Consider the following 25,899-nt stretch of genomic DNA (forward strand, 5'->3'; position numbering starts at 1 on the left):
TGGGGTTTCAACTCTCTCGGGATGGTATTCGTCCGCTTCAGCAAACTGTCGCTGCGATCGATGCCCTTCCTTGCCCTACATCTGTTAATGAACTGCAGGCCTTCTTGGGGAAAATCGCATACTATCACAAGTTTTTACCATCTGCAGCTTCGGTGGCTCAGCCGTTGCATTGCCTGTTGCATAAAAACGTGCCTTTTCACTGGTCCGCGTCATACGAAGCGGCTTTCCAGAAATTGAAGACTATGCTGAAACAGGCCCCGTGCCTGGCTACTTATCGACCTGGCCAATATCTTGTTCTTGCCACAGATGCCTCTCAATATGGGGTCAGTGCAGTCCTTGCACACCGTTTTTCTGACGGTTCGGAACAACCCATTGCTTATGCCTCCAAAACGCTCACGGATGCCCAACAAAAGTATTCTCAAATTGAGAAAGAAGCTTTGGCCATCATTTATGCTCTTCATAAGTTTGGTGTTTTTCTCTATGGCTCAAAATTTCATCTTGTTACGGATCACAAACCACTTGTTTCCTTATTTCATCCATCAACGTCACTTCCCGACAAGGCTGCACACCGCCTCCAGCGTTGGGCTCTTTACTTGCCCCGTTTCAATTATGAGATTCATTTCCGGCCAACGGCTCAACATGCAAATGCTGATGCTCTGTCTCGCCTTCCGTGGGTCCTGATCAGGCATTCGATAGGGACGAACTTTTGTGTTTCCACCTGGATGTTGCCGAGCAGCGGGCTGTGGACGGGTTCCCCATCACTGGGGACCGGCTGGTGGCTGCTACGGGTTATGACCCTACCCTTTCCCGGGTTTTATGCTGTATTCAGAAGGGTTGGCCAGATCACCCGTCCGCTAAGACTTCAGATCCGTTGCGGAACTACTACGCTTTGCGCTACCGCCTCATGGCTAGGGATGGTGTTATCCTCCTCTCCACTGACAATGCTTCGCCGCGTGTTGTGGTACCTGCGTCTTTGCGTGCTTCGGTCTTGCACCTCCTTTACCAAGGGCACTGGGGTGTGTCTCGCACAAAATGTGTGGCGCGCCGTCATGTGTACTGGCCTGGCATTGACTCTGAAACAGCACACACGGTCGCTGCCTGTGGCCCTTGTGCGTCACAGGCCGATGCCCCAAAGTCATCTTTGTCACCGTGGCCTTTGCCTGAGAAGCCCTGGGAGTGCATTCATGCTGACTTTGTGGGACCCTTTTTAGGTACTTATTGGCTCCTCGTAATTGACGCCTACTCTACCTTTCCTTTCATTATCCGTTGCACTTTGCCTGCCACCGTGGCAACGCCCAGTGCTCTCGCCTGCATTTTTGCTTTGGAAGGCCTCCCCTCTACTCTTGTTACTGATAATGGTCCGCAATTTGCCTCTTCCGAATTTGCAGATTTTTGTGCTCGTCATGGCGTTACGCATGTCACGGCCCCGCCGTTCCATCCACAATCCAACGGTGAGGCTGAATGACTGGTCCGCACATTTAAGGCTCAGATGTGGAAACTTCTGACTTCTTCTGCTGCTGATGATGCGCTTCTCCAGTTTCTGGCGTCTTACCGTTTCACCCCCATGGGCGACCACAGCCCGGCGGAGCTCTTACATGGCCGACAGCCCCGCACGCTACTTCATCTTCTGCGGCCTCCCACCTCATGGCTGCGGGTGCCTTCACTTGGCCGGTTCACCACCAACGACCTCGTCTGGGTACGGGGATATGGCAGGCGGCCAAAATGGAGCCCGGGCCACATCTTAAGACACCATGGCAGACACCTGTATGAAATCCAGACGGACACGGGTGTTGCAGTGCGTCATTCGGACCAGCTTCGGCCTCGTGTGCCAGCAACGCCTGTTCCGAATGCCGCCACACCACCTTTGGCTCTACCTGATGCTTGGTATCTTGGCATCTCTCAATACTCACAACGCATCCCTCTCACTGTCATCGTGATGCCAGCACCAGAACGGACGCCACCAGGAGACGTTCCCATGCAGGAACCGGAGGACCATCCTCTGTCAGAGCAAATCTACTCGCCTCCTCCTCCAACAGACGTCGACACATCGCCCATGTCTCCTGTCATATCAACTGGACTTGCCGCAATGGACAGATTGGTGCATGGGGCCCCAGCAGATTCGACCCCTATGTCTCTTGTCATCTCAACCTGTTATCATCGGGGACACTTCCGTCCATACGGGAAGCCTCCTCCTCGAGACTTCACGGCGAGTCAAGCAATGCCTATGGACGTTAGCCATCTCCAGGACACCTCCATCAAGACCAGTGCAACAATTTCAAAAGGGGGAAAAGTGTCGTGACTCGCTGATCATTCAAAGTGCCGCCGCGCAATTACACGCATCCTCTACGTGCGGCGCTGTCTGCCAGCCATGCAGCAGCTGCGCCACCTAAGCGGCCAGCCAAGCAACGGCCGCTAGACTGGGACTCAGTGCTCATTCGAATGCTAATGTGTACACATGTCTTACTTGTCACCTTACTCTGTGACTTATATGTGTTGTTGTGTCATTCTGAAATATATGTGTTAAACTTGAAGTTCTAAAAGTGTGCCTGCTTGTGTGAATGTGTATGTGCTTTCTTTCCTGAAGAATGCTTTGCTGAAACCCCAATGTGTAACAATCTTTTTGTTTCACCCTGTCTGCAACTCAATGTATTGTCTTTACAGTGAGTAGCAATCTATCCTTTTCGTAATTGTTTACAATGATATTGGATTTATTAAACACAGCTTTCTAAAATTCCTTCACCAAAGACGACAAAGTAAATATTCCAGAATTTGAATCAAGAATAGCTGCCAATATGAGTAACTTACGAGTGAGTATCCTCAGAGTAGAAAAGCTATTTAAATCACTCAGTAAAGACTAGTCTTCTGGTCCAGATTGTAAACCAATTAGGTTTATTTCACAGTATACTGGTATAATAGCTGCATACTTAGCAATCACATACAGCCACTTGCTTGGTGAAAGATCTGTACCAGAAGACTGAAAAGTTATGAAGGAAATAGGAGCAATCCACTGAACTACAAACCCATATCACTGCTGTTAATTTTCAGCAGGATTTTGGAAAATATACTACACTCAGACATTATCAACTACCTTAAAGAAAATGATCTCTTGGTACAGTCAGCAGGGATTCAGAAAATATTGCTCTTGTGAAACACAACTCTATATCCACATGAGTAATGAGTGCTATGGACAGGGGATCTCAAACTACTTCCCTATTTCTAAATTTCCAGAGGAGTTTTTACACTGTTCTTCGCAAGCAACTCCTAATCAAAAATCAAACTGTGTGTCTTTGGAGTATTATATCAGTTGTGCGACTGTCAGAAGGGTAGCAGTTTGCAGAAATTGATAGGAAGTCATTGTGTAAAATGGAAATGATATCTAGCATTCCCCAATGAAGTGTTATGAGCCCTCTGCTGTTCCTGGTCTACATACATGATTTAGAAGTCAACCTGGGCAGCCCTCTTAGGTTGTTTGCACATGATGATGACATTTACTGTCTATTAAACTCATCAGAAGATCAAAACCAATTGCAAAACAATTGAGGCAAGATACCTGTATGCTGCAAAAGTGGCGCCATGACTCTAAATAACTAGAAGTGTCAAGTTATCTCTATAAAAGGACCACATTAAATTTCATATATGCAATAAATCAGAGAAAGCTAAAGGCTGTCAATCCAACTAAATACCTATGGATTACCATTATGAGCAACTTAAACTGAAATGATCCACGTAGCTAATGTAGTGGGGAATGCAAACCCCAAGGCTGCATTTTATTGGCAGAATCCCCAGAAGGTGCAACAGGTCTAGTAAAGAGACGGCCTACACTAAGCTTGTCCATTCTCTTCTGGAGTACTGCTGTGCAATATGCAATCCTTAACAGATAGGGTTAATGAAGGACACCAAAACTGTTCGAAGAAGGGCATCTCATTTCGTATTATAACGAAATAGTGAAGAGAGTGTCATGGATATGATACATGAGTTAGGATGGCAACCATTAAAACAAAGCTTTTATATTGTGTCAAGATAAAAAGATCAGAGCTCGCACAGAAAGATTTAAGTTTTCATTTTTCCCTTGCAGTGTTTGGGAATGGCAGAGAAATAATCTGAAGGTGGTTTGATGAACCCTCTGCCAGACACTTAAGTGTGAATTGCAGAGCAGTAATGCATAAATAGACGTAGTTATCATAATACAATGAAAATAAATAGCTCAAAAAATATGCATAAACACTGAAGTTGTGAATCTTGAGGGAAGGACAGGTGGTCTGCTGTGCCCTTAATGAAGGGACCATTCCAGCATTTGCCTGAAATGATTTAGGAAAACTATGGGAAACTAATTGTTTTTACCCATTCAATTTTTGTATTCTATTACTGATTTTCAAATATCATATCCCTTCCTTTACTTCAAACATTTCTACACACTCTATGCATTGGAATTATTTGAGCTGCACTATTCATTGACTTATTTAGTCATCCATCATGATCTGTTGATCACATAATGATAGAGATCATAGAGGGATTTGACTCAAATCAGTGAATAAACAAACAAACATAGTGAAGCAGCCATTAGAAACTGATTGAATTAACTGGTATCAACTATTTATGCTAATCTGAGCTAAATTTAACACAGTAAAATCAACAAGAAAACTTATACTTTGTGAAAGGCCACAGCTTCCTTTATTACACTACATAACTTCTGTTAATTTACTATTTCTAGCTTGCTACATCCAAGACCAGACTGCTGCTTCTCATACAACAACAGTTCTCTCTGTATGATAGGAATAGGGGCCAATGCACACGTAACATTGCTACTTGTCATGCAGCTATTAGATCTCATGAGTCATTGAATCTAACTACCAGCTGAAAATATAAATTTATTTATTTATTTTCTGTCCACATAACAAAAAGTTTTCGGACATTGTCAGCAACATTTAGATTACATTACACGTATACAGTAAAATATTTACATTCTTTCATAACAACATATGGATCAGACACATGTATGTACACATTATTTTTCAAAAGGGCACTACAAGTAGGTTCCTCTAGACTGTAACACAATTTAGCTTATATTTATAATAGTACAGTACACATAATACAGTGTATAATTACATTCTTTCATACCACTGATAGATCAGAGACATTGTCTATATACACTGTTTTCCAAGATGGCACTACAACTTAAAGTCCTCTATTGAGTTCACAGGGTAGTGCAGTGTAGAAAATTGCTCCCATTCTGTGTGGGCTGTGGTCCGTTGCCTTTTTATTGGTCACAATTCTATGAAAATTTTCCCTTCCCCATGTATCATAGTTGTGTACATTACTGTTTCTCAAATTAAATTCAGGATTTTGTTTCAAGAACGTGACTGTCTGCAGTATATACATGGAGTACACTGTTAGAATTTTATATTTTCTAATGATGTCTCTACAAGGCTCTCTCTTCTTTACCTTGGCTACCATTCTTACTGCCTTTTTTTGTAATCTAAAAAGTCTATCTATATGAACTGCTGATGTCCCACCCCATATCTCAATACCATACTGAAGGTGCGGATGAATTAACCCAAAATATATTTGCCTTAAAGTATCATGGTCCAAGAAGACTGAGACCCGTTTCAGTAGATACACATTTCTACTGATTTTCTTGCAAATATTATCTACATGGTCTTTCCATGATAAGTGTTCATCAACAACGATGCCCAAAAATTTATGTGAATTTGCATATGCAAGACCCAATGGGGATGTAAATACAGTATCAGTTATGGCAGCATTATAACTGTGGATGAACGTCATTATTACCATTTTGTCTTTATTTACAAGAAGCTTGTTTGCTGTAAGGTATGCAGACAGAGTACTGAAACTGATCTCGGTACTGTTAGCTGCAGACTGCATATCAGTGCCACAGCTGATGAAGGATATGTCATCGGCATAGCTTACAACCATGCAATTTTGGGGTTCAAATAAGTTATTTACATATACAAGGAGCAGAAAAGGCCCTAGTATGCTTCCTTGAGGTATGCCACATTGACGTGTCCTAAAGTTTGATTTGGTTGTTAGGAGCTGCCCATGATGTTAGCTTTACACACTGTTTCCTGTCTTTCAAATAGGAGGTAAATAGTTTCAAGGCTAGTCCTCTCAACCTGTACTCTTCTAGCTTACACAGAAGAATGGTATGATTCACAGTATCAAAGGCTTTACTCATATCTAGGAAAGTGCCTATTACCTTGTCACTTTTGTCCAGCTTATTTAATATTTCATGTATAAAAGATGCTACTGCTGTTGTAGTAGATCTCCCTTTTCTAAATCCATGTTGTAGGTTGTTTAACAGATTGTGTTTGGTGAAATATGATTCAACTTGATTTAGTATTACTCTCTCTAACAATTTGCCTAGTTCTGAGGTTAATGATATTGGCCTGTAGTTTTTAGTGTCAGTTTTTAATCCCTTTTTATGCACTGGTATAATTTCAGTAATTTTCAAAAGGTCAGAGAATACTCCATTTCTGAGGGAGGTATTTATCAAGTGAGTCAGGGGTTTCACTAATTCATCCCTGCATTCCTTTAGCAGTTTAGGTGAAAGTCATCCCAGCCACAAGACATTAAAAGAACTAGCTACATTTTCCAAGACTAAAATTTTGTGGCTTGACATGAACTTCATTCGTACCAATTGTACTGAACTTTTATATAAATTTCTCACACACTTCTTTTGGGTCATTTATTTCTTCACCATTTTCTTTTAATGTTATGTTCCTGTGTTCATAGGAATTCTGTTTCCCACTTCTTTATGCATTATTTTGCAAGCAGTTTTACTGATACAGCTAGAGCTCCTTATTTCGGAGGTATATTTCTGTGCTTTTAGGTTAGTCAAGGACTCTCTGTATGTTTTTCTGAGCAATTTATATTTTGTTGAGAAATATTGTAGTTTAGTATCTCTAAAAAGTATATAGCAATCTTTCATTTTCGCCCTCAGTCCAATAATTTCAGAAGGGAGATTCTCGGCTTTATGGCTTACAGCTTTATTTACTTTTTTAACAGAAGGACATGTTTCATTTAAAGTGTTAGTGAATAACTTATAGAAATATTCCCATTTTTCATTCCCTAGTGCCATCTTAAGTTTAGAATAATTAAATTTTCTTTTATGTATAACTGTATCACTTTCAGTTACATCTATGTTCCCTAGATCAATTTCCATAGTAAGGGCTCTGTGATCACAAATGTAGTTTTCTAAGGTTTTTACATTTACTTTCTCTTTTTCTACATTTGTGAGAACATGGTCAATACATATCTTCGTATTTACAGTTACTCTTGTAAGTTCTGAGTTCATTTGTTTAAAGTTATAACACTGTAATACATCCATATAGCACAAATAGTTAACACTATTATTTAATGAGTTTATGTGGATGTCTCCAACAACCAACAAGTGTTTTTCATACATTGCTGTCCCCTCTAGCAAGTCCTCTAGGCAATTTAGAAACTCTTCTGTGTTACTTCCAGGTGACCTATACAGTGCTGCTATAACAAGGCTGTTGTTTCCGTACTTCAGGTTTACTGCTGCGACCTCAAATACCATTTCAGTACTCAGATCATCTATCCATTTAACTTTTTCACATTTTACATCATTTCTACTATAAATGCCTACCCCACCACTTTTGTGTGTCTTTCTGCAGTACAAGTTTATAAGTCAACCAGTCACATTATTTTCCTCATTTTATGTTTTGGAGGACTGTACCTTCATCATCAGATCTTCTGGCACTGGGCTACCATCTTTTATGTTCTTTCATACAGAGTTTGATTTTATTCTTGGGTGCATTTTGTCAATGTTCTTATTTGTTTTCTGTAATGAATATAAGATTCCACCCTTGCAATAAAGTATCATGAGTACAACAATTTAATTCACTGTTTGTGGTCAGTGCAATAAAAACATTGCCTACATCGCAGAGTATACCAAAAGGATTGTCGTTTTCAGTTCTACCAAAGTTTTTAGTGTGATATCATTTATAGGAATCTCTTTACATAGCCAAATTAATAGGCAGCAATTACTTATGAGGTGAAATATTACTCAGTATGTAATATTGTAAAGTGCTCCTTCCAGCAGATACTACAGGGTGCCCCACATAAACCAGTACACCTCATGTGCTGGTTAATCACCCCTAGTTGAACTGCTTGTGAAGTAGCAGCATTGTCTCGATGCCCATTGCCACCATTTCCCCCATCTCTCATAAACAGGTAACTACATGTTTTTTGATGTTATTGTTGCTTCAATCTTGGATACGACATGTACTGCTTTTATGGGGGACACCCTGTATTTGTCTTCAGAGATAACAATATAAATACATGTATATATATTTTTCTTATTGTTGATACTCAAACTTAGAAGTAATAGTCTCTGTACAGACTTAGACCATGCAGTTCCATGATTATGTTAGTCCTTGGTGCACATGTATTATTAGTCAGTTAATAGTATGAAGTAGTCAGCAGTACTCAGAAGTAGGAGATGTGTTGAATCAGCAACAGCATGTTTAGGCAGAAATGTATTTAAATTACATCTACATCTACATCTACATTTACATTGATACTCCGCAAGCCACCCAACGGTGTGTGGCGGAGGGCACTTTACATGCCACTGTCATTACCTCCCTTTCCTGTTCCAGTCGCGTATGGTTCGCGGGAAAAACGACTGTCTGAAAGCCTCCGTGCGTGCTCTAATCTCTCTAATTTTACATTCGTGATCTCCTCGGGAGGTATAAGTAGGGGGAAGCAATATATTCGATACCTCATCCAGAAACGCACCCTTTCGAAACCTGGCGAGCAAGCTACACCGCGATGCAGAGCGCCTCTCTTGCAGAGTCTGCCACTTGAGTTTATTAAACATCTCCGTAACGCTATCACGGTTACCAAATAACCCTGCGACGAAACGCGCCGCTCTTCTTTGGATCTTCTCTATCTCCTCCGTCAGACCGATCTGGTACGGATCCCACACTGATGAGCAATACTCAAGTATAGGTCGAACGAGTGTTTTGTAAGCCACCTCCTTTGTTGATGGACTACATTTTCTAAGCACTCTCCCAATGAATCTCAACCTGGTACCCGCCTTACCAACAATTAATTTTATATGATCATTCCACTTCAAATCGTTCCGCACGCATACTCCCAGATATTTTACAGAAGTAACTGCTACCAGTGTTTGTTCTGCTATGATATAATCATACAATAAAGGATCCTTCTTTCTATGTATTCGCAATACATTACATTTGTCTATGTTAAGGGTCAGTTGCCACTCCCTGCACCAAGTGCCTATCCGCTGCAGATCTTCCTGCATTTCGCTACAATTTTCTAATGCTGCAACTTCTCTGTATACTACAGCATCGTCCGCGAAAAGCAGCATGGAACTTCCGACACTATCTACTAGGTCATTTATATATATTGTGAAAAGCAATGGTCCCATAACACTCCCCTGTGGCACGCCAGAGGTTACTTTAACGTCTGTAGACGTCTCTCCATTGATAACAACATGCTGTGTTCTGTTTGCTAAAAACTCTTCAATCCAGCCACACAGCTGGTCTGATATTCCGTAGGCTCTTACTTTGTTTATCAGGCGACAGTGCGGAACTGTATCGAACGCCTTCCGGAAGTCAAGAAAAATAGCATCTACCTGGGAGCCTGTATCTAATATTTTCTGGGTCTCATGAACAAATAAGGCGAGTTGGCTCTCACACGATCGCTGTTTCCGGAATCCATGTTGATTCCTACATAGTAGATTCTGGGTTTCCAGAAATGACATGATACGCGAGCAAAAAACATGTTCTAAAATTCTACAAGAGATCGACGTAAGAGATATAGGTCTATAGTTTTGCGCATCTGCTCGACGACCCTTCTTGAAGACTGGGACTATTTGCGCTCTTTTCCAATCGTTTGGAACCCTCCGTTCCTCTAGAGACTTGCGGTACACGGCTGTTAGAAGGGGGGCAAGTTCTTTCGCGTACTCTGTGTAGAATCGAATTGGTATCCCGTCAGGTCCAGTGGACTTTCCTCTATTGAGTGATTCCAGTTGCTTTTCTATTCCTTGGACACTTATTTCGATGTCAGCCATTTTTTCGTTTGTGCGAGGATTTAGAGAAGGAACTGCAGTGCGGTCTTCCTCTGTGAAACAGCTTTGGAAAAAGGTGTTTAGTATTTCAGCTTTACGCGAGTCATCCTCTGTTTCAATGCCATCATCATCCCGTAGTGTCTGGATATGCTGTTTCGAGCCACTTACTGATTTAACGTAAGACCAGAACTTCCTAGGATTTTCTGTCAAGTCGGTACATAGAATTTTACTTTCGAATTCACTGAACGCTTCGCGCATAGCCCTCCTTACGCTAATTTTGACTTCGTTTAGCTTCTGTTTGTCTGAGAGGTTTTGGCTGCGTTTAAACTTGGAGTGGAACTCTCTTTGCTTTCGCAGTAGTTTCCTAACTTTGTTGTTGTACCACGGTGGGTTTTTCCCGTCCCTCACAGTTTTACTCGGCACATACCTGTCTAAAACACATTTTACGATTGCCTTGAACTTTTTCCATAAACACTCAACATTGTCAGTGTCGGAACAGAAATTTTCGTTTTGATCTGTTAGGTAGTCTGAAATCTGCCTTCTATTACTCTTGCTAAACAGATAAACCTTCCTCCCTTTTTTTATATTCCTATTAACTTCCATATTCAGGGATGCTGCAACGGCCTCATGATCACTGATTCCCTGTTCTGTACATACAGAGTCGAAAAGTTCGGGTCTGTTTGTTATCAGTAGGTCCAAGATGTTATTTCCACGAGTCGGTTCTCTGTTTAATTGCTCGAGGTAATTTTCGGATAGTGCACTCAGTATAATGTCACTCGATGCTCTGTCCCTACCACCCGTCCTAAACATCTGAGTGTCCCAGTCTATATCTGGTAAATTGAAATCTCCACCTAAGACTATAACATGCTCAGAAAATTTATGTGAAATGTATTCCAAATTTTCTCTCAGTTGTTCTGCCACTAATGCTGCTGAGTCGGGAGGTCGGTAAAAGGAGCCAATTATTAACCTAGTTCGGTTGTTTAGTGTAACCTCCACCCATAATAATTCACAGGAACTATCCACTTCTACTTCACTACAGGATAAACTACTACTAACAGCGACGAACACTCCACCACCGGTTGCATGCAATCTATCCTTTCTAAACACCGTCTGTACCTTTGTAAAAATTTCGGCAGAATTTATCTCTGGCTTAAGCCAGCTTTCTGTACCTATAAGGATTTCAGCTTCGGTGCTTTCTATCAGCGCTTGAAGTTCCGGTACTTTACCAACGCAGCTTCGACAGTTGACAATTACAATACCGATTGCTGCTTGGTCCCCGCATGTCCTGACTTTGCTGCTGCAGCAAATCAGTAACATGTGTCTCTAATGTGGTTCTGGCAGGCAGAGTTGTGTGTACAGCTGGAACATTGTAGGGGTATCCTGAAAGCTAGAGAGTTTTTTTCCTCTTTTGCATGGTCCTTTTGATAACTCAACACTTCTGCCATTCTGTGTGTGGTCACCTTTATTCCTTAATAATTTACACATTGTGATTCTGTTTAACAGAATATATTTTACATAATGAAATATGACAAACTGTGAGGCACAGTTGATAGCTGAGAGAACAGATGTATAGTTCCATTGAAAGACACATACAAAAATAAAAGTGACACACTACCTAGCTTTTGGAAATAATAGTCCCTTTAGATTAGATTAGATTAATTTTTCATTCCATAGATCTGTGCTGAGGAGATCCTCTTGGATGTGTAACATGTCAATTTTTTATTTTTTTTAAATTTTTTAAAGCTGAAATAACAATACTAATAGTATGAATATATACAATACATCATTTGTTTCTATTAAAAAATTCGTCAATAGAGTAGAAGGAGTTGGCCACTAGTAAGTCTTTGAGACTCCTTTTAAACTGATCTTTATTTGTAACTAAATTTTTTGTGTTTGCTGGCAAACGATTGAAGATGAGTGTTCCTGAGTAGTGGACCCCTTTTTGAACTAAAGTTAGTGCTTTTAAGTCCTTGTGCAGATCATTTTTGTTCCTGGTATTGTATGTATGAACTGAGCTGTTTGCTGGGAAAAGAGATATATTATTTAGGACAAATTTCATTAAGGAGTAAATATATTGAGAGGCAGTAGTTAGTATACACAGTTCTTTGAAGAGGGAGAGAGAAGGATCCGCTGGGGAAAGTTGGGTTTAAAAGGAAGGGCAGGTCACTCAAACCCCAGGATGAGACAGACCCACATGTAGTGGGAATGAGGGGTGTGTCTGACTACTATTCATTTGTTGTGTGTCATACAGATGTCGTGCCTGAAAGGTATGCAAGAACTACTCTAAACCATGGCACAACAACTTAAATAAATATCAATTGTGACTTTTAGCCATTTGAATCTGTGCAGCAGGAAAGGGACACAAGCAAACAATACACTAACAATAGATTGGTAAAGGAGTCTATTTTATCAGTATTCCATTTTAGGTCACTTTTTCATATTTTTAAGACTGGAAGTAATCAAATGGATCAGTTATTAAGGGTGATTTGCTTATATCCATTTTTATATTTTGATGTTAATAAGGCACGTGTAAGTTTGCCTGGAAGTAGGCCTTGAGCCATAAAATTATTACATAATATGCCTCAAGGACAGTGCTGTATAGTTAGCACAATGTTTTAATACTCTTCTTGAAACATGACTATAAACAGGATACTTATGGCTTAATAGTGGAAGTTTTTGTAATTTCTTTTTGGGTTGTGTTTTTGAAACACATAGCTCTTGGTGGAGTAATCTGTGCTGTTGGACTAAATTTAATACATCTGTATTTTGTTAATTATTATAGATGGAATGTTTCCTGTCACTGTGGAGAAGTACTCATTGAATCTAGTGACCAATTAGTTCAGTGTATCATCATTTCTGCAACAATATTAATAAAGAACTCTTCATTTCATCTTTCATTAGGCAAGTCTTGTTCAACAATCTTGGATAACTATGCAAGTGACCCATGTTCCACTTGTGGACTATGGCCTGGCAACAAGCTATGATGAAGTCATGTCTGTAAATGATTACAAACTGACTAAAAAAAACTTTTAATGAAAACTTTCTCTGCAAGTGACCTGGTGTCAGCTATGTATTAAAATGTAATTACTGTGTCACAGTCAACTTGGTTGTCTGTATCAAAGAGTGGCCATCAGACACAGCGAATTGATAAACACAAAGTGGATTAGTGCATGATAAATACTTAAACAGTATTATAATTCATTTATAACTACTTTCAAGTGATTGAAATGTCTCACTAAGATGAATCTGATGTGATGCACCTTATGGTATGCTGTTCAAGTATTTCTCTTAATCAAAAATGAATGAAGGTTTATTGAGAAATAATGTTCACTTAGCGATTTTGCTTTCTAAGGAAGTGTTTATAAACACAAACAGTCAGTGCATATGCTACAGTGTAAACATATGTTACAAGATAGCCATGGCAACAAGCAATAGTTTATCAAACCATCATGCAATATCAACAAAAATACAATATTTTGTCACAGCTGCCTTTCTTATATATTGCACTTGCATATGAATTATGTCTAGGTTACTTCCTCAGTGAGCACTGCCAAGGCAAAGCAAGTACAGCTGCACCTACCTGTAGCGATGGTGTAATTTTAATTCAAGTCATTATTTGTCATCATGCCCAGAAAGAGTGCAGCACATGATGTACTTAAAGCTGCAAATAGTCAGTCAGTTCAACTACTGGTTACTAGTACCTACTGTAGTAAGAAGAGTCAAGCGTAACATGTAAAAAAGAGTTTTAAGATAAGGTTTCATACCTAGGTGGTGAATCTCCTGCGATTAGTTGATTGGAGGCAGCATCATCTTCACAGCACACTATGGCTGTGCTTCCTCGGAATCCACATATGTCTGGCACAATACCTTCACGCACCATGCGGATAGCTGATGGACATGAATTGATATGCAGACACACCCCAGACCCTCCATATTTTGAATGGCACAGATCACCCTCTGTAACAACAGGACCAGGTGTAACTCAAGGATTAATACTTCTTTAAATGATTTAATGCCACCAGCCATTGTCATTTTTCTTTATTCATTATACTATTACTCCCATACTAATGGTGGGTGTTAGTGCTATCAATTTTATGACAGCTACGACATCTGCACTCGTAAGCCACATGATTGTGGTCACTGTTAAAATGTACACAGGAGCGGAGATTTCTATGGTTTTGTGTAACATCTGATAATGGTCTAAGACAGAAACTGTGGAACTGCACAACAAATATAGAAAAAAATGACAACTCTGGGTGGTATTAAATGATAATTCATTACATTTATGCAAAGTAGTTCATCAAGTGATATTCATTGGTAATAGCTGCACAAACATTATGCTAGATCACCCTCAGTTTCATTGTATATCAATGCAGATAAATGTACATTTTCAAAAGTTACAGTTTTCCGTGCTTAATCAAATTCATAGTATATTGCTTGTGGTTTAGTTAATGTAGCAGATATTGTAATTAATGTATTGTGTTACATTTAGTTTTCCCTTCAAGAGGAGTATACATTATCTACATTTAATTAAGTAATAAGCAATGAATTACATAAAAGAAATTTAATTTCTTTACCAGTTTTGGGCATTTAGTGCCCTCCTTCAGAAGGTTATACCTATTGTATTATTTGCAGGTACCAACAGTAAGAGGCACACAGCAAAATGCTGTGGTCGTACATTTACCATAAATTAACACTATTTTCAAGGTCGTTAACAACTGTAACCGACCTCAAAATATTTTAGGAAACTTGTAATTTTTACCACAGGTTTTTCTTTGCCTTAATAGAAATCTTGTCTTATGCCTCAATTCTTATAGGGAGTTAGTAGTTTTTTTTAGCTTAATGGATTAAAAGATAGTCAACAGGCTTAATTTAAAGTTATTTAGCCACTATCCTGTAATACAAGGCACCAGCCACAATGCAGTGAATGATGTTCTTGGACACTGAATGAGTCAGTTGATGTTCACAAGCAGCTGGAAATTACCTTGCCTACGTCAAACTATTGGCAACTGCTGCAAAATGATGTGTTGTAAGAGCTCTGGAGGATCACGTACTTGTGGTACCAGCGCCAAAGGCACTTCAAGTACTTTCCCCTCCTGTGGATCCTTTCTCCTCTGCAGGAAGTATGGGATCTGTCATTATTTGTCCACTTGACTTTGAATGGTGTTTCAGTGGTAGATTTAGGCATCCTGTAGGGTTAGATGGTGGCCAGGTAGAACTCAGGGTATTATACCAATTCCTCTAACACTTCGATGTCGTTGCCAAAATTTCGATGTTGTCATTCAACCAGTGTCGATACAGTGCTCTTCCACTACCGACTTGTTAGGTTGTAAAAGTCGTGTGTACCTCTGGTGTTCTGTACGTCTTTCTTGGACAGTATGAGTTGTTTTCCAATGTAAGAAAGGCCACATTCACACGAGTATAAAGAGATGAAGCGAGCACTGGAGCGGCAGTCTTGCGGCTCACTCTGAAGATGCCTGAACGTTGTACAGCAGAAATATTAAAAGAAGAAGGAGAATTCTTGTGGCTGCACACCTGAAACTTAATGGAACAGTCTTTTCGCTGCCAAAACCTGAAGATTCACAAATAGTAAAAATATCAGCCCAATTGGTGCTGTAATAGCTGCTGATGTACAACAGCGGATTTCAACTATGAAGGTGGTCCTGAAGAAATTTAAATAAGATCTGAAGGACATTTTTCATTTTTTTGCCACTGTTGTTGAGATCTTAACTCATCATTGTAGATTGGAAAGTAAGCACCAATCAAAACTGTAGGTTGCCTATATAAATCTATTCTAAAAAATGGGGCATGGTTATATGATGTAGACATTAAGAATAATATTGCTACTGGGTGGTTATAATTAAATTCATGGTGTTACAAATGCTGTAATGCAGGGAATTTACATTGCAGGACACTGAAACAACATAGTTATGTTCACCAATCAGGGTATTTGCAGAGTATAATGAAAAAATAATAGTTCCAATTTCTGCCATCAGGTGAAAACATGACACTGTAAGCAGTCAGAATGTGGTGCAGGTGAAGGAAAAGGGGAAGAATGATGTGGGTGGTTCTGGCACTTCTATTAGGAAATGGTCACAAGTTCCAACATGTGTTCAGTATGATCTCCAAACTCAGCAACATGCTGCATCCATAGCATGGCATGGTCAACAGTTTCTTGCAGCCTATCAACTGTAATTGGAGTGATATGTTATCCTTTAGATCAGGAAGAGTATGGATACATCCATGATAGACATGATCTTCCAAATGTCCCCACAGTCAGAAGTCACATGGATTTAGGTCAGTGAATCTGGAAGGCCATGCACCTTGAAGTTGCCTTGACATGATGAGGTTGTTACTGGAAGTTTCACGAAACAAATATTTTACCTGGAAAGCTATATGTGGTAATGTTCCATCTTACATGCAAATAGTGATGTGGACACAATTGCGTCCTTGCAAAGCTGGAATCATGTGTTGCACAAGAGGTCCTTATAACGTGAAGATGTTACTGTGTACATAACCGGCCTGTGAGGTATTATCTCCTCAAAGAAAAATGGACTGAGAATGGTTGAGCTTGTGAAACCAAGCCACACAGTTACACAAGCTGAGTGCAGTGGATGCTCCTGCATGATGTGTGGTGGAGTAGAACCCCATATGTAATAGCTCTGTGCATTCACGGTACCATACTGAGCAAAATGTGCCTCGTCCTTCTGAAGAATATTTCCTGTCCACATGTCATCCCTTTCCATATGTGCCAAAAAACAATGGACAAAGTCATGGCTTGTAGCCTATCTTGGGGCTTTGTTTGATGCACATTCTGAATCTTGTAGGAATATTAGTGTAAAATGTGCCACAAAATCTTTTGAACTATTGACCAGGGGCAAGAAAATTCTCATGACACATCTTGAGCACTGGATGCAGAAATTGAAGCTTGTACTGCACAGTCAACTACAGCTACAGCAAGTTCATCAACAATGGTCATAGGAATGGGACATTTCCCTCTTGCTGCTGCACCGCCTAATTCACCTGTTTGTTCAAATTTCTTGATTATATTCTGCACCCTATTTACTGATGTGGGACCTCTTCAAAGCTGTTTCTGACAGAAATATTCCTGCATTGCAGCACTGCTATTGTTGCTTTTCTGATAAAACAACTTTACCAGCGCCAGCCGGTGTGGCTGTGCGGTACTAGGTGCTTCAGTCTGGAACCGCGTGACCGCTACAGTCGCAGGTTCAAATTCTGCCCCGGGCATGGATGTGTGTGATGTCCTTAGGTTAGTTAGGTTTAAGTAGTTCTAAGTTCTAGGGGACTGATGACCACAGATGTTAAGTCTCATAGAGCTCAGATCCATTTTTTTTAACTTTACCAGCAGTACATGGCCTTTCTTCTCAATAGCCATTCCATTTTGTACAGAAAACTTCAACCTTCTTAACCCTTTACACCAATAGTCACTTCAAAAAAGAAATCAACACACACTGCCAAATGACAACAGTACACTGACATCAAACAGGAGACATTTCACATTCTGACTGCTTGCAGTGCCATATTTTCACCTTGTGGCAGAAAGTGGAACTATTATTTTTTGAGCATATTGTGCAATCACACTGATTAATGAACATACCTACGATGTGTACAGCCCACACTGCAGCACTCTGAACACTGTCAGTTTAATTATAAGCAGTCATAATTTCTACCACTACGTACCAACAATTGTCGTCAGGACCAGCAGTTCTGTGTGCTATAAGTTTGACTTTGCTTTAGCTAGAGTGGCGATTTTTTAGGATGTGAAGGGTGTCACATTCACAAACTTCTTAGGAAAAGTAAAAACTGACACTGGGAAATACTATTTAGAGATCTTGAGCTGCTTCAGCAAGAAATTGAAGGAAGAAATTGTTTCACCATGACAATGTGCCAGCACATTCATCTGGTGTTGCCACTACAAAGCAGCATGAACTTCTGCTCCCCTCTCACCATGCCTCCTAATTCTCTAACCTGCTGGTTTTCTACACTCTTTCTGTTCCCAAACATGAAGAAATTGCTTGCAGGTTAAATTCTGTTAAAATGTGGATGGCATCATCAAGAGTGCCATATTGGAGAGAGCTTGATGATCTCTGTTTCATGAGGGGCTACAGAAAGTGACTGAAGCAGTAGGGGAAGTCTCTATTGCTAAAAGAAGACCAGATTGAGAAACAGATATTTATTTTTTAAAAAAGTAAATTAGCATACTGATACTTATTGAGCTGCCTTCATAATTATTGCCATGCAGTGAAAAGAACTCGTTTCATTAAAAATGTGAAAAGTCAGTGCTTTATGATGTAAGCCAAGCAAATGACCTCAGACAACATTTTTCCGATAGTCAATGTTCAAAACTTTCACAATATCCTCCCAATGCATCAACAAATTTACTTTTCCCACAAACTCATTTCTGGACTTGTGACACAGATGATCCTTGATTTTCCTGACTATGTGGTTATTGTGTGCCTGAACATTTGATGAACATTAAGCATCACACTAGGAGACTTCAATTGTTCCATTGTGTTCCTTCATGTCTGATATATTCAGTTGATCCAGTTCTCTATGCCAAGGTACTGTTGGCAGCAGTTTAATGCTCTACACATCCATGACATTCAATAAGTCATCCATGCCACGTGATTTATGCCATATGGTGAGCACCTCAGGATATCTGGCTAGTTCAGGCTGGGTACCATTCTCAGAAACCCAGACTTTCTGAACAGAGAACTAATGAATGCCACCAGTCCACTTTTTCTGTAAGCTCTGTGCAAGCACCAGTGACCTTGAAGCATTGCAGCGGAATATTGTGTGCACAGGGAGAGGTGGTTTTGCTTAACAGTCTAGATAACAACGATGTACACAAACACTATAAAAAAATTTCAGTCTCAAAAGTGTCCTAAGTTCTGATGAGATGGATGGCTATTGAGGCAAAACATTAGTTAGCAGGTAATCTCTGTGGCACTTGTCATGTCCTGTCATATCTCACCTAGATGAGTGAGGCTCCTTCTACGTGGACCATTACTTCCCTACCTGCTTGGTGAATGCAAATGGATCCTACAAAATATTCCTGGTAGTTTGAGTGGTATATTAGGTAGTATTTGCTATATCCACTGTAGGCAGATGTTGGTGTGCACATTGGTGAATGCAGACACAGAGAGAGCTGCCTGCAGAAGAGTATCCCAACCCAATGGTAGGGAGAATTACACACAATAGACAGACCATGGTCAAGACAACATACAAGTACAAGGTCAAACAACCTTATGACAATGAGGCAATATGCAGAGCAGTCACCACAGTGATGACAACAAGATCAAGAGCAATGGAGAGAAAAATCCAAGGTGCAACCAGAGAGAATAACTGAGTGACAGGCAAAGTAGTCATCCAGCAGGTCTAGTACAGTGAAGATCCATCCGTACATCTCAAGTGCGAGCACTGAACTGATTGCACACTGTGCAACTGTGTAAATACTGGTCGCATGGAATGGTATTGGTTGGCAATCTCATATAGCGAGACAGTAGCACACTCGCCACACAAGCGTAGCATGGCTACTGTGCCCACTATCAGCTATCAAGGTCCATCTCCTCCGGTGGGCATTCAACCACTGTGGCACCTGATATCAGAGTATTAACACTCGAACAACAGAGAGACTTTGTGTAGCTAGTCCATCAGAAAATCTGTCAGTACTAGAGAGACTATTGACAGTAACAGACATATCCCACAGTAAATAATATTTTCATTGTTATTAAATATGCAGAATGCAAATTTGAGAAATTGTCACATTTCTACATGCGTAAAGTGTTGTAAGGAGTTGCAGGGCAAATTTCAGCCATGAAGTGATTGTTTAACTACAAACGCTGGTCAATAATATGAAATCTACATGTATAAAAACTGTTAAATGCAAAAATACTTAGAAAGTATTCCACAAGTCAGCTGAACACATTGTTTGATTGCAGTAAGCCTACAGAGTTTGTAAGCTATTGGGACATCATGAATACCGATACTAAAGCACTACGTGAATGGAATGGAAAGGTGTCACCAAAGGAAACAATGTCATGGTTAATGATGAGCTTGAAAAGACAGCTGCTTTTATTCTGAGATTCAATGCATGAAAGTTGACCGAGTATACTGGGTGGTCCATTGAGCGTGACAGGGCCAAATATCTCATGAAATAAGTGTCAAACGAAAAAACTACAAAGAACGAAACTTGTCTAGTTTGAAGGGGGAAACCAGATGGCGCTATGGTTGGCCCCCTAGATGGCGCTGCCACTGGATATCAACTGTGTTTTTTTTTAAATGGGAACCCCCATTTTTTATTACATATTCGTATAGTGCGTAAGGAAATATGAATGTTTTAGTTGGACCACTTTTTTCACTTTGTGATAGATGATACTGTAATAGTCACAAACGTATGGTTCACAATTTTAGATGAACAGTTGGTAACAGGTAGGTTTTTAAAATTAAAATACAGGACATAGGTACATTTGAACATTTTATTTCGGTTGTTCCAATGTGATACATGTACCTTTGTGAACTTATCATTTCTGAGAACGCATGGTGTTACAGCATGATTACCTGTAAATACCACATTAATGCAATAAATGCTCAAAATGATGTCTGTCAACCTCAATGCATTTGGCAATATGTGTAACAACAATCCTCTCAACAGCGAGTAGTTCGCGTTCCGTAATGTTTGCACATGCGTTGACAATGCGCTGACGCATGTTATCAGGCGTTGTCGGTGGATCAAGATAGCAAATATCCTCCAACTTTCCACACATAAAGAAATCCGGGGACGTCAGATCCGGTGAATGTGCGGGCCTTGGTATGGTGCTTCGACGACCAATCCACCTGTCATGAAATGTGCTATTCAATACCGCTTCAACCGCACGCGAGCTATGTGCCGGACATCCATCATGTTGAAAGTACATCGCCATTCTGTCATATAGAGAAACATCTTGTAGTAACATCGGTAGAACATCAGGTAGGAAATCAGCATACATCGCACCATTTAGACTGCCATCGATAAAATGGGGGCCAATTATCCTTCCTCCCATAATGCCGCACCATACATTAAGCCGCCAAGGTCGCTGATGTTCCACTTGTCATAGCCATTGTGGACTTTCCATTGCCCAATAATGCATATTATGCTAGTTTACGTTACCGCTGTTGGTGAATGATGCTTCATCGCTAAATAGAACGCGTGCGAAAAACCTGTCATCGTCCCGTAATTTCTCTTGTGCCCCAAGGCAGAACTGTACACGACATTCAAAGTAGTCGCCATACAATTCCTGGTGCATAGAAATATGGTACGGGTGCAATCGATGTTGGTGTAGCACTCTCAACACAGACGTTTTTGAGATTCCCGATTCTTGCGCAATTTGTCTGCTACTGATGTGTGGATTAGCCGCAACAGCAGCTAAAACACCTACTTGGGCATCATCATTTGTTGCAGGTCGTGGTTGATGTTTCACATGTGGCTGAACACTTCCTGTTTCCTTAAATAACGTAACTATGCAGCGAACGGTCCGGACACTTGGATGATGTCCAGGATACCGAGCAGCATACACAGCACACGCCCGTTGGGCATTTTGATCACGATAGCCATACATCAACACGATATCGACCTTTTCCGCAATTGGTACTGCATCATGAAGCAAATACCGTCCGCACTGGCGGAATGTTACGTGATACCACGTACTTATACGTTTGTGACTATTACAGCGCTATCTGTAAGCGAAAAAAGTGGTCCAACTAAAACATTAATATTTCTTTACGTACTACACGAATATGTAATAAAAATGGAGGTTCCTATTTAAAAAAAAAAACGCAGTTGATATCCGTTTGACCTATAGCAGTGCCATCTAGCAGGCCAACCATAGCGCCATCTGGTTTCCCCCTTCAAGCTAGATGAGTTTCGTTCTTTGTAGTTTTTTCGTTTGATGATTATTTCGTGAGATATTTGGCCCGGTCACTATCCATGGACCACCCTGTATTGCAGCAGACTTTATCTGCTTTGAAGACATACCAGGGGCAACTATGGGAAGCCTCTAGATTCTCCTGACTCACAAATGAAAGACAAGAGAAAAAGTTTGAATTAAGATGGAAAGGAATAGTGGAAACAGGCAGCTGTACCCCAGCAGGGAAGCCAAATGACAATACAGCCAGGCAGACCTATTGTTGTACCACCGGCAACTTCACAATATGGGTTGGCAACTTCTCAGTCACAACACTTACCAGTGTGAGCTGCACATAAATAAATACAACAGTCGATGTATCCACTGACTGGTCAAAGTGTTTACAAGCTAGACTGTGTCCGGCTGCATGAGAATGTGCAGTGCCAGCATCACCACTGGCAGTGCTTTGATCACTGGTGGTGGCACTACAGTCATGCAAATGAGAAGTCACTTGTATGGAAAACATGTTTCAGACTGACCCTGAATATGAGCTAAATGGGTTCTGGTCGATTCAGACTGCACCATTAGTATGCTTACTTGTGCTACCCCTCCCCCCCCCCTCCACCCAGACACACATGTGATTACATGTAATTGGCTACAAAATTCTTAAGCAATGTACATAAAGTTGTGCAATATTCAGTAACTTTCCATTTTCAATAGGCTTCGAGCAGAAATTAAATAAATTGGTGATAAATCTCAAGTATTCAGATCTAAGTTGCAATGATTCCTTCCAGTGGCACTCCTATTCTGCAAAGCGGTCTACACAATGGTTCAGGATTTTCTCTGCAAAGTATCATTTATTCGTATATTCTCTCACAATGCTTTTTGTGTTATGTAATTCATCATTGTTAACTATGTACCAACTTTTCCCACGCCCAAAGCAACATTATCTTGTATGGTTCCATGGAACCTGATATATTAATAAGTGTAATAAAATAACTGGCACTCTGCTTCAGCTGTCTATTACGAAGCTATGGCTGCCTGCACCAGACATAATCCGGAACCCAGAGCCAGTTCGAGTATGTTTTTCCCACGTGCTTTCAGGTGGCTTAGCTGCGTTTTCATTGTACAGGATTGCTATGATTTACTCGTTTTCAAAGTTGTATATTTATTAAAGTATCTGGTGTACAAGTATGACTGATGGATGCATGGATAGACCTCTAAACTCACCCAGTTTGCATTGTGAGCATTCGCTAGCATTATGAGGCAGTGCCTTGACAAAATGGTAACAAAAAAAGGGTTTTTGTGTGTTGGTATATGTAAAATGTTTATCAGTGTGCATTCATAAGGGATTATGAAAAGGAACCACAATGTAAACAGAGTGCTGTGCAGTGGTATTGGTAATTTAGAGACAGTGGTTCTCTGTAAACAGAAAAATACCAATCGAGCAAGTGAGCCAAATGGAACTGGGACGCCAACCTCATTAGTAATTTCAGCAACTATTATTCGGCTATTGTCTTCAATAAGATGGTTAACAATGCGAATATTCTCCCAAGTCATGCTGGTCCTTGGGCGTCATCGGTAAGCTACATTTTCAACTGTTTCTCGTCCTCTTAAAAACTTTCTGTGCCATATGTGTAGTTAAGTCTTTCTCAGGGTCTTGTTCCGTAACTGTGCCGCAAGTGTTTTCAAAATTTCAGACGATTTTACGCCCTCTGTTGTGGGGAGCTTGGTTATAATGTGTTGCTTGGTCTGACATTGTGATTCCGACTAAAGAAATGGTACCAGTCCGAATGAACATTACGTAGGTGGTGGTGTACAACCATTATCTATCTGCGAAGAACAATCACTGGAAACAAAAGGAACAATGAGCAAAAATTGTGCTGCTCTCCATTTATAAAAATGTGCATTAAACAAAAACCATGGTTTATATCCGATTCACTCTCATAGCATTTGAAAGGCATTCTTCCGAAAATTTGACAGATATATGTATCATGCAACTGATGTTCAGAACTATAATAGCAAGAAATTCCCACAGCATAATTTACAACATATACTGAGGTGACAAAGGGAGAGCGATACACACATACCAAGATGACGGTAGTGGCGCATGCACAAGGTGTAAAAAGGTGGTGCACTGGTGGAGCTGTCATTTGTACTCAAGTGATTCATGTCAAACGGTATCCGATGTGATTCTGGATGGACAACGGGAATTAACAGACTTTGACACAGAATGGTAGTTGGAGCTAGAAGCATGGAACATTCAATTTCGGAAATGGTTAGGGAATTCCATATTCCGAGATCCACGGTGTCAAGAGTCTGCCGAATTTACCAAATTTCATGCATTACCTCCCATGGCGGACAATGCAGTTGTCGATGGCCTTCACTTGATGAGCAAGAGCAGTGGCATTTGTGTAGAGTTGTCAGTGCTAACAGAGAAACAACACTGTGTGAAGTAACCATAGAAATCAATGTGGGACGAACGACAAATGTATCCGTTATGGCGAGATTTGGCGTTAATGCACTATTGCAGCTGACTACCAAAGCGAGTGCTCGACATCACCAGCAGCACTTCTCCTGGGCTCACGGACATATCAGCTGGATCCTAGATGATTGGAAAACCGTAATCTATTTAAATGAGTCCTGATTTCTACTACCCAAACAATGATGGAATTTTTATGGATGACAATGCGCCATGTCGCTGGGCCATATTGTTCATGATTGGTTTGAAGAACATTCTGGACAATTTGAGAAAATGATTTGGCCACGCAAATCGCCCAACATGAATCCCACCGAACATTTGTGGGACATAATTGAGAGGGCAGTTCATGCACAAAATCATGCAATGGCAACATTTTACGGCTATAGAGGCAGGATTACTCAATATTTCTGCAGGGGTCTTTCAACGAGCTGTTGAGTCCATGCTACGTCGAAATGCTGCACTACACCGGCAAAAGGAGGTCCCACTTGACATTAGCAGATATCCCATGATTTTTGTCACTGAAGCGTGCGCTCTGTATTTCATTTTGCATTACAACTGTGAACACTGGTCTGCTTACTGTAGCTATGCGAATGTGGAAGTGAGAGGAAGCAGTTTCTTTCAGCTGTTTGCACCCATATTTGGGAAGTCAGCCTTACTGTTTGTTTCTTTTTTTCTTGGTGTATGGCTACATCTGCTTTAAAGTTACGCTAGGGGCACAACTAGGCTGGAGCTACTGGAGTACAATTTGTTATTTGATCTTCCCAGAGCGGTATCGGATAATTTATCACTGCAAAAACAGTCTAGCGTCTCTGACATCATAAAACACTACGAAATGTATTGCAAATATTAACTCGTGAATCAAACATGACAGCTCATGTTTATATAGCAATACGGGATCTTGTGCAATTACCTTATTGTAAAAGACATTGTTATTTGTTGGCAAGATCAGCTTGTGAATCGCTAATTGAGTAGAATACAGAGAAAGGAACTCATGCACGCACACCCAGAAACTTACGTGCATAACTTCCTGTATTTTTTTGGTACTACTAGTGGGCTGACGAATCGAGGCGGGTTTGTTGTCGACACACGAAACGAGTCTGGTTTGTTGCCGACACTGAGTCTCTGTGAATGTGCTCCTTCACCTTGCTTCCATGTCAGCGGTCAGGCTGAAACCCACACATGTGGCTAGACTCTTGCTCGAGCAATTGTAAAGTATCCTATGATATTGAAGATATTAAACGTAACCAGTAACTCCTAGAATTCCTTGCCATTTTTAGACAATTTAATATTCATGCATATGTATTTCCGAAATATAGCTGTGAAATTCGGAGTGTGATGTATGTAACAAAGATAAATGCTCCTACTGAATCGTTGTTTGGGGGAGAGGAGGGATTGATACTTCTCTCACCCCTTAGATCCGCGTCTGTAGGGGACGCTAA

At 40.5% G+C, this 25,899-nt stretch overlaps 1 protein-coding gene across 1 annotated transcript in view; it reads right to left on the reverse strand.

Moving 5' to 3' along the window:
• Positions 1-25,899, reverse strand: part of LOC124794917 (serine protease snake-like) — a 271,581-nt gene that overhangs the window by 84,502 nt on the left and 161,180 nt on the right. Inside the window, exon 2 of the mRNA XM_047258621.1 lies at positions 13,840-14,032. Within this exon, the coding sequence (XP_047114577.1) occupies positions 13,840-14,032 (193 nt within the window). The remainder of the gene's footprint in view (positions 1-13,839; positions 14,033-25,899) is intronic.

Source organism: Schistocerca piceifrons, chromosome 4 (assembly GCF_021461385.2).
Source record: "Schistocerca piceifrons isolate TAMUIC-IGC-003096 chromosome 4, iqSchPice1.1, whole genome shotgun sequence".
NCBI lineage: Eukaryota > Metazoa > Arthropoda > Insecta > Orthoptera > Acrididae > Schistocerca > Schistocerca piceifrons.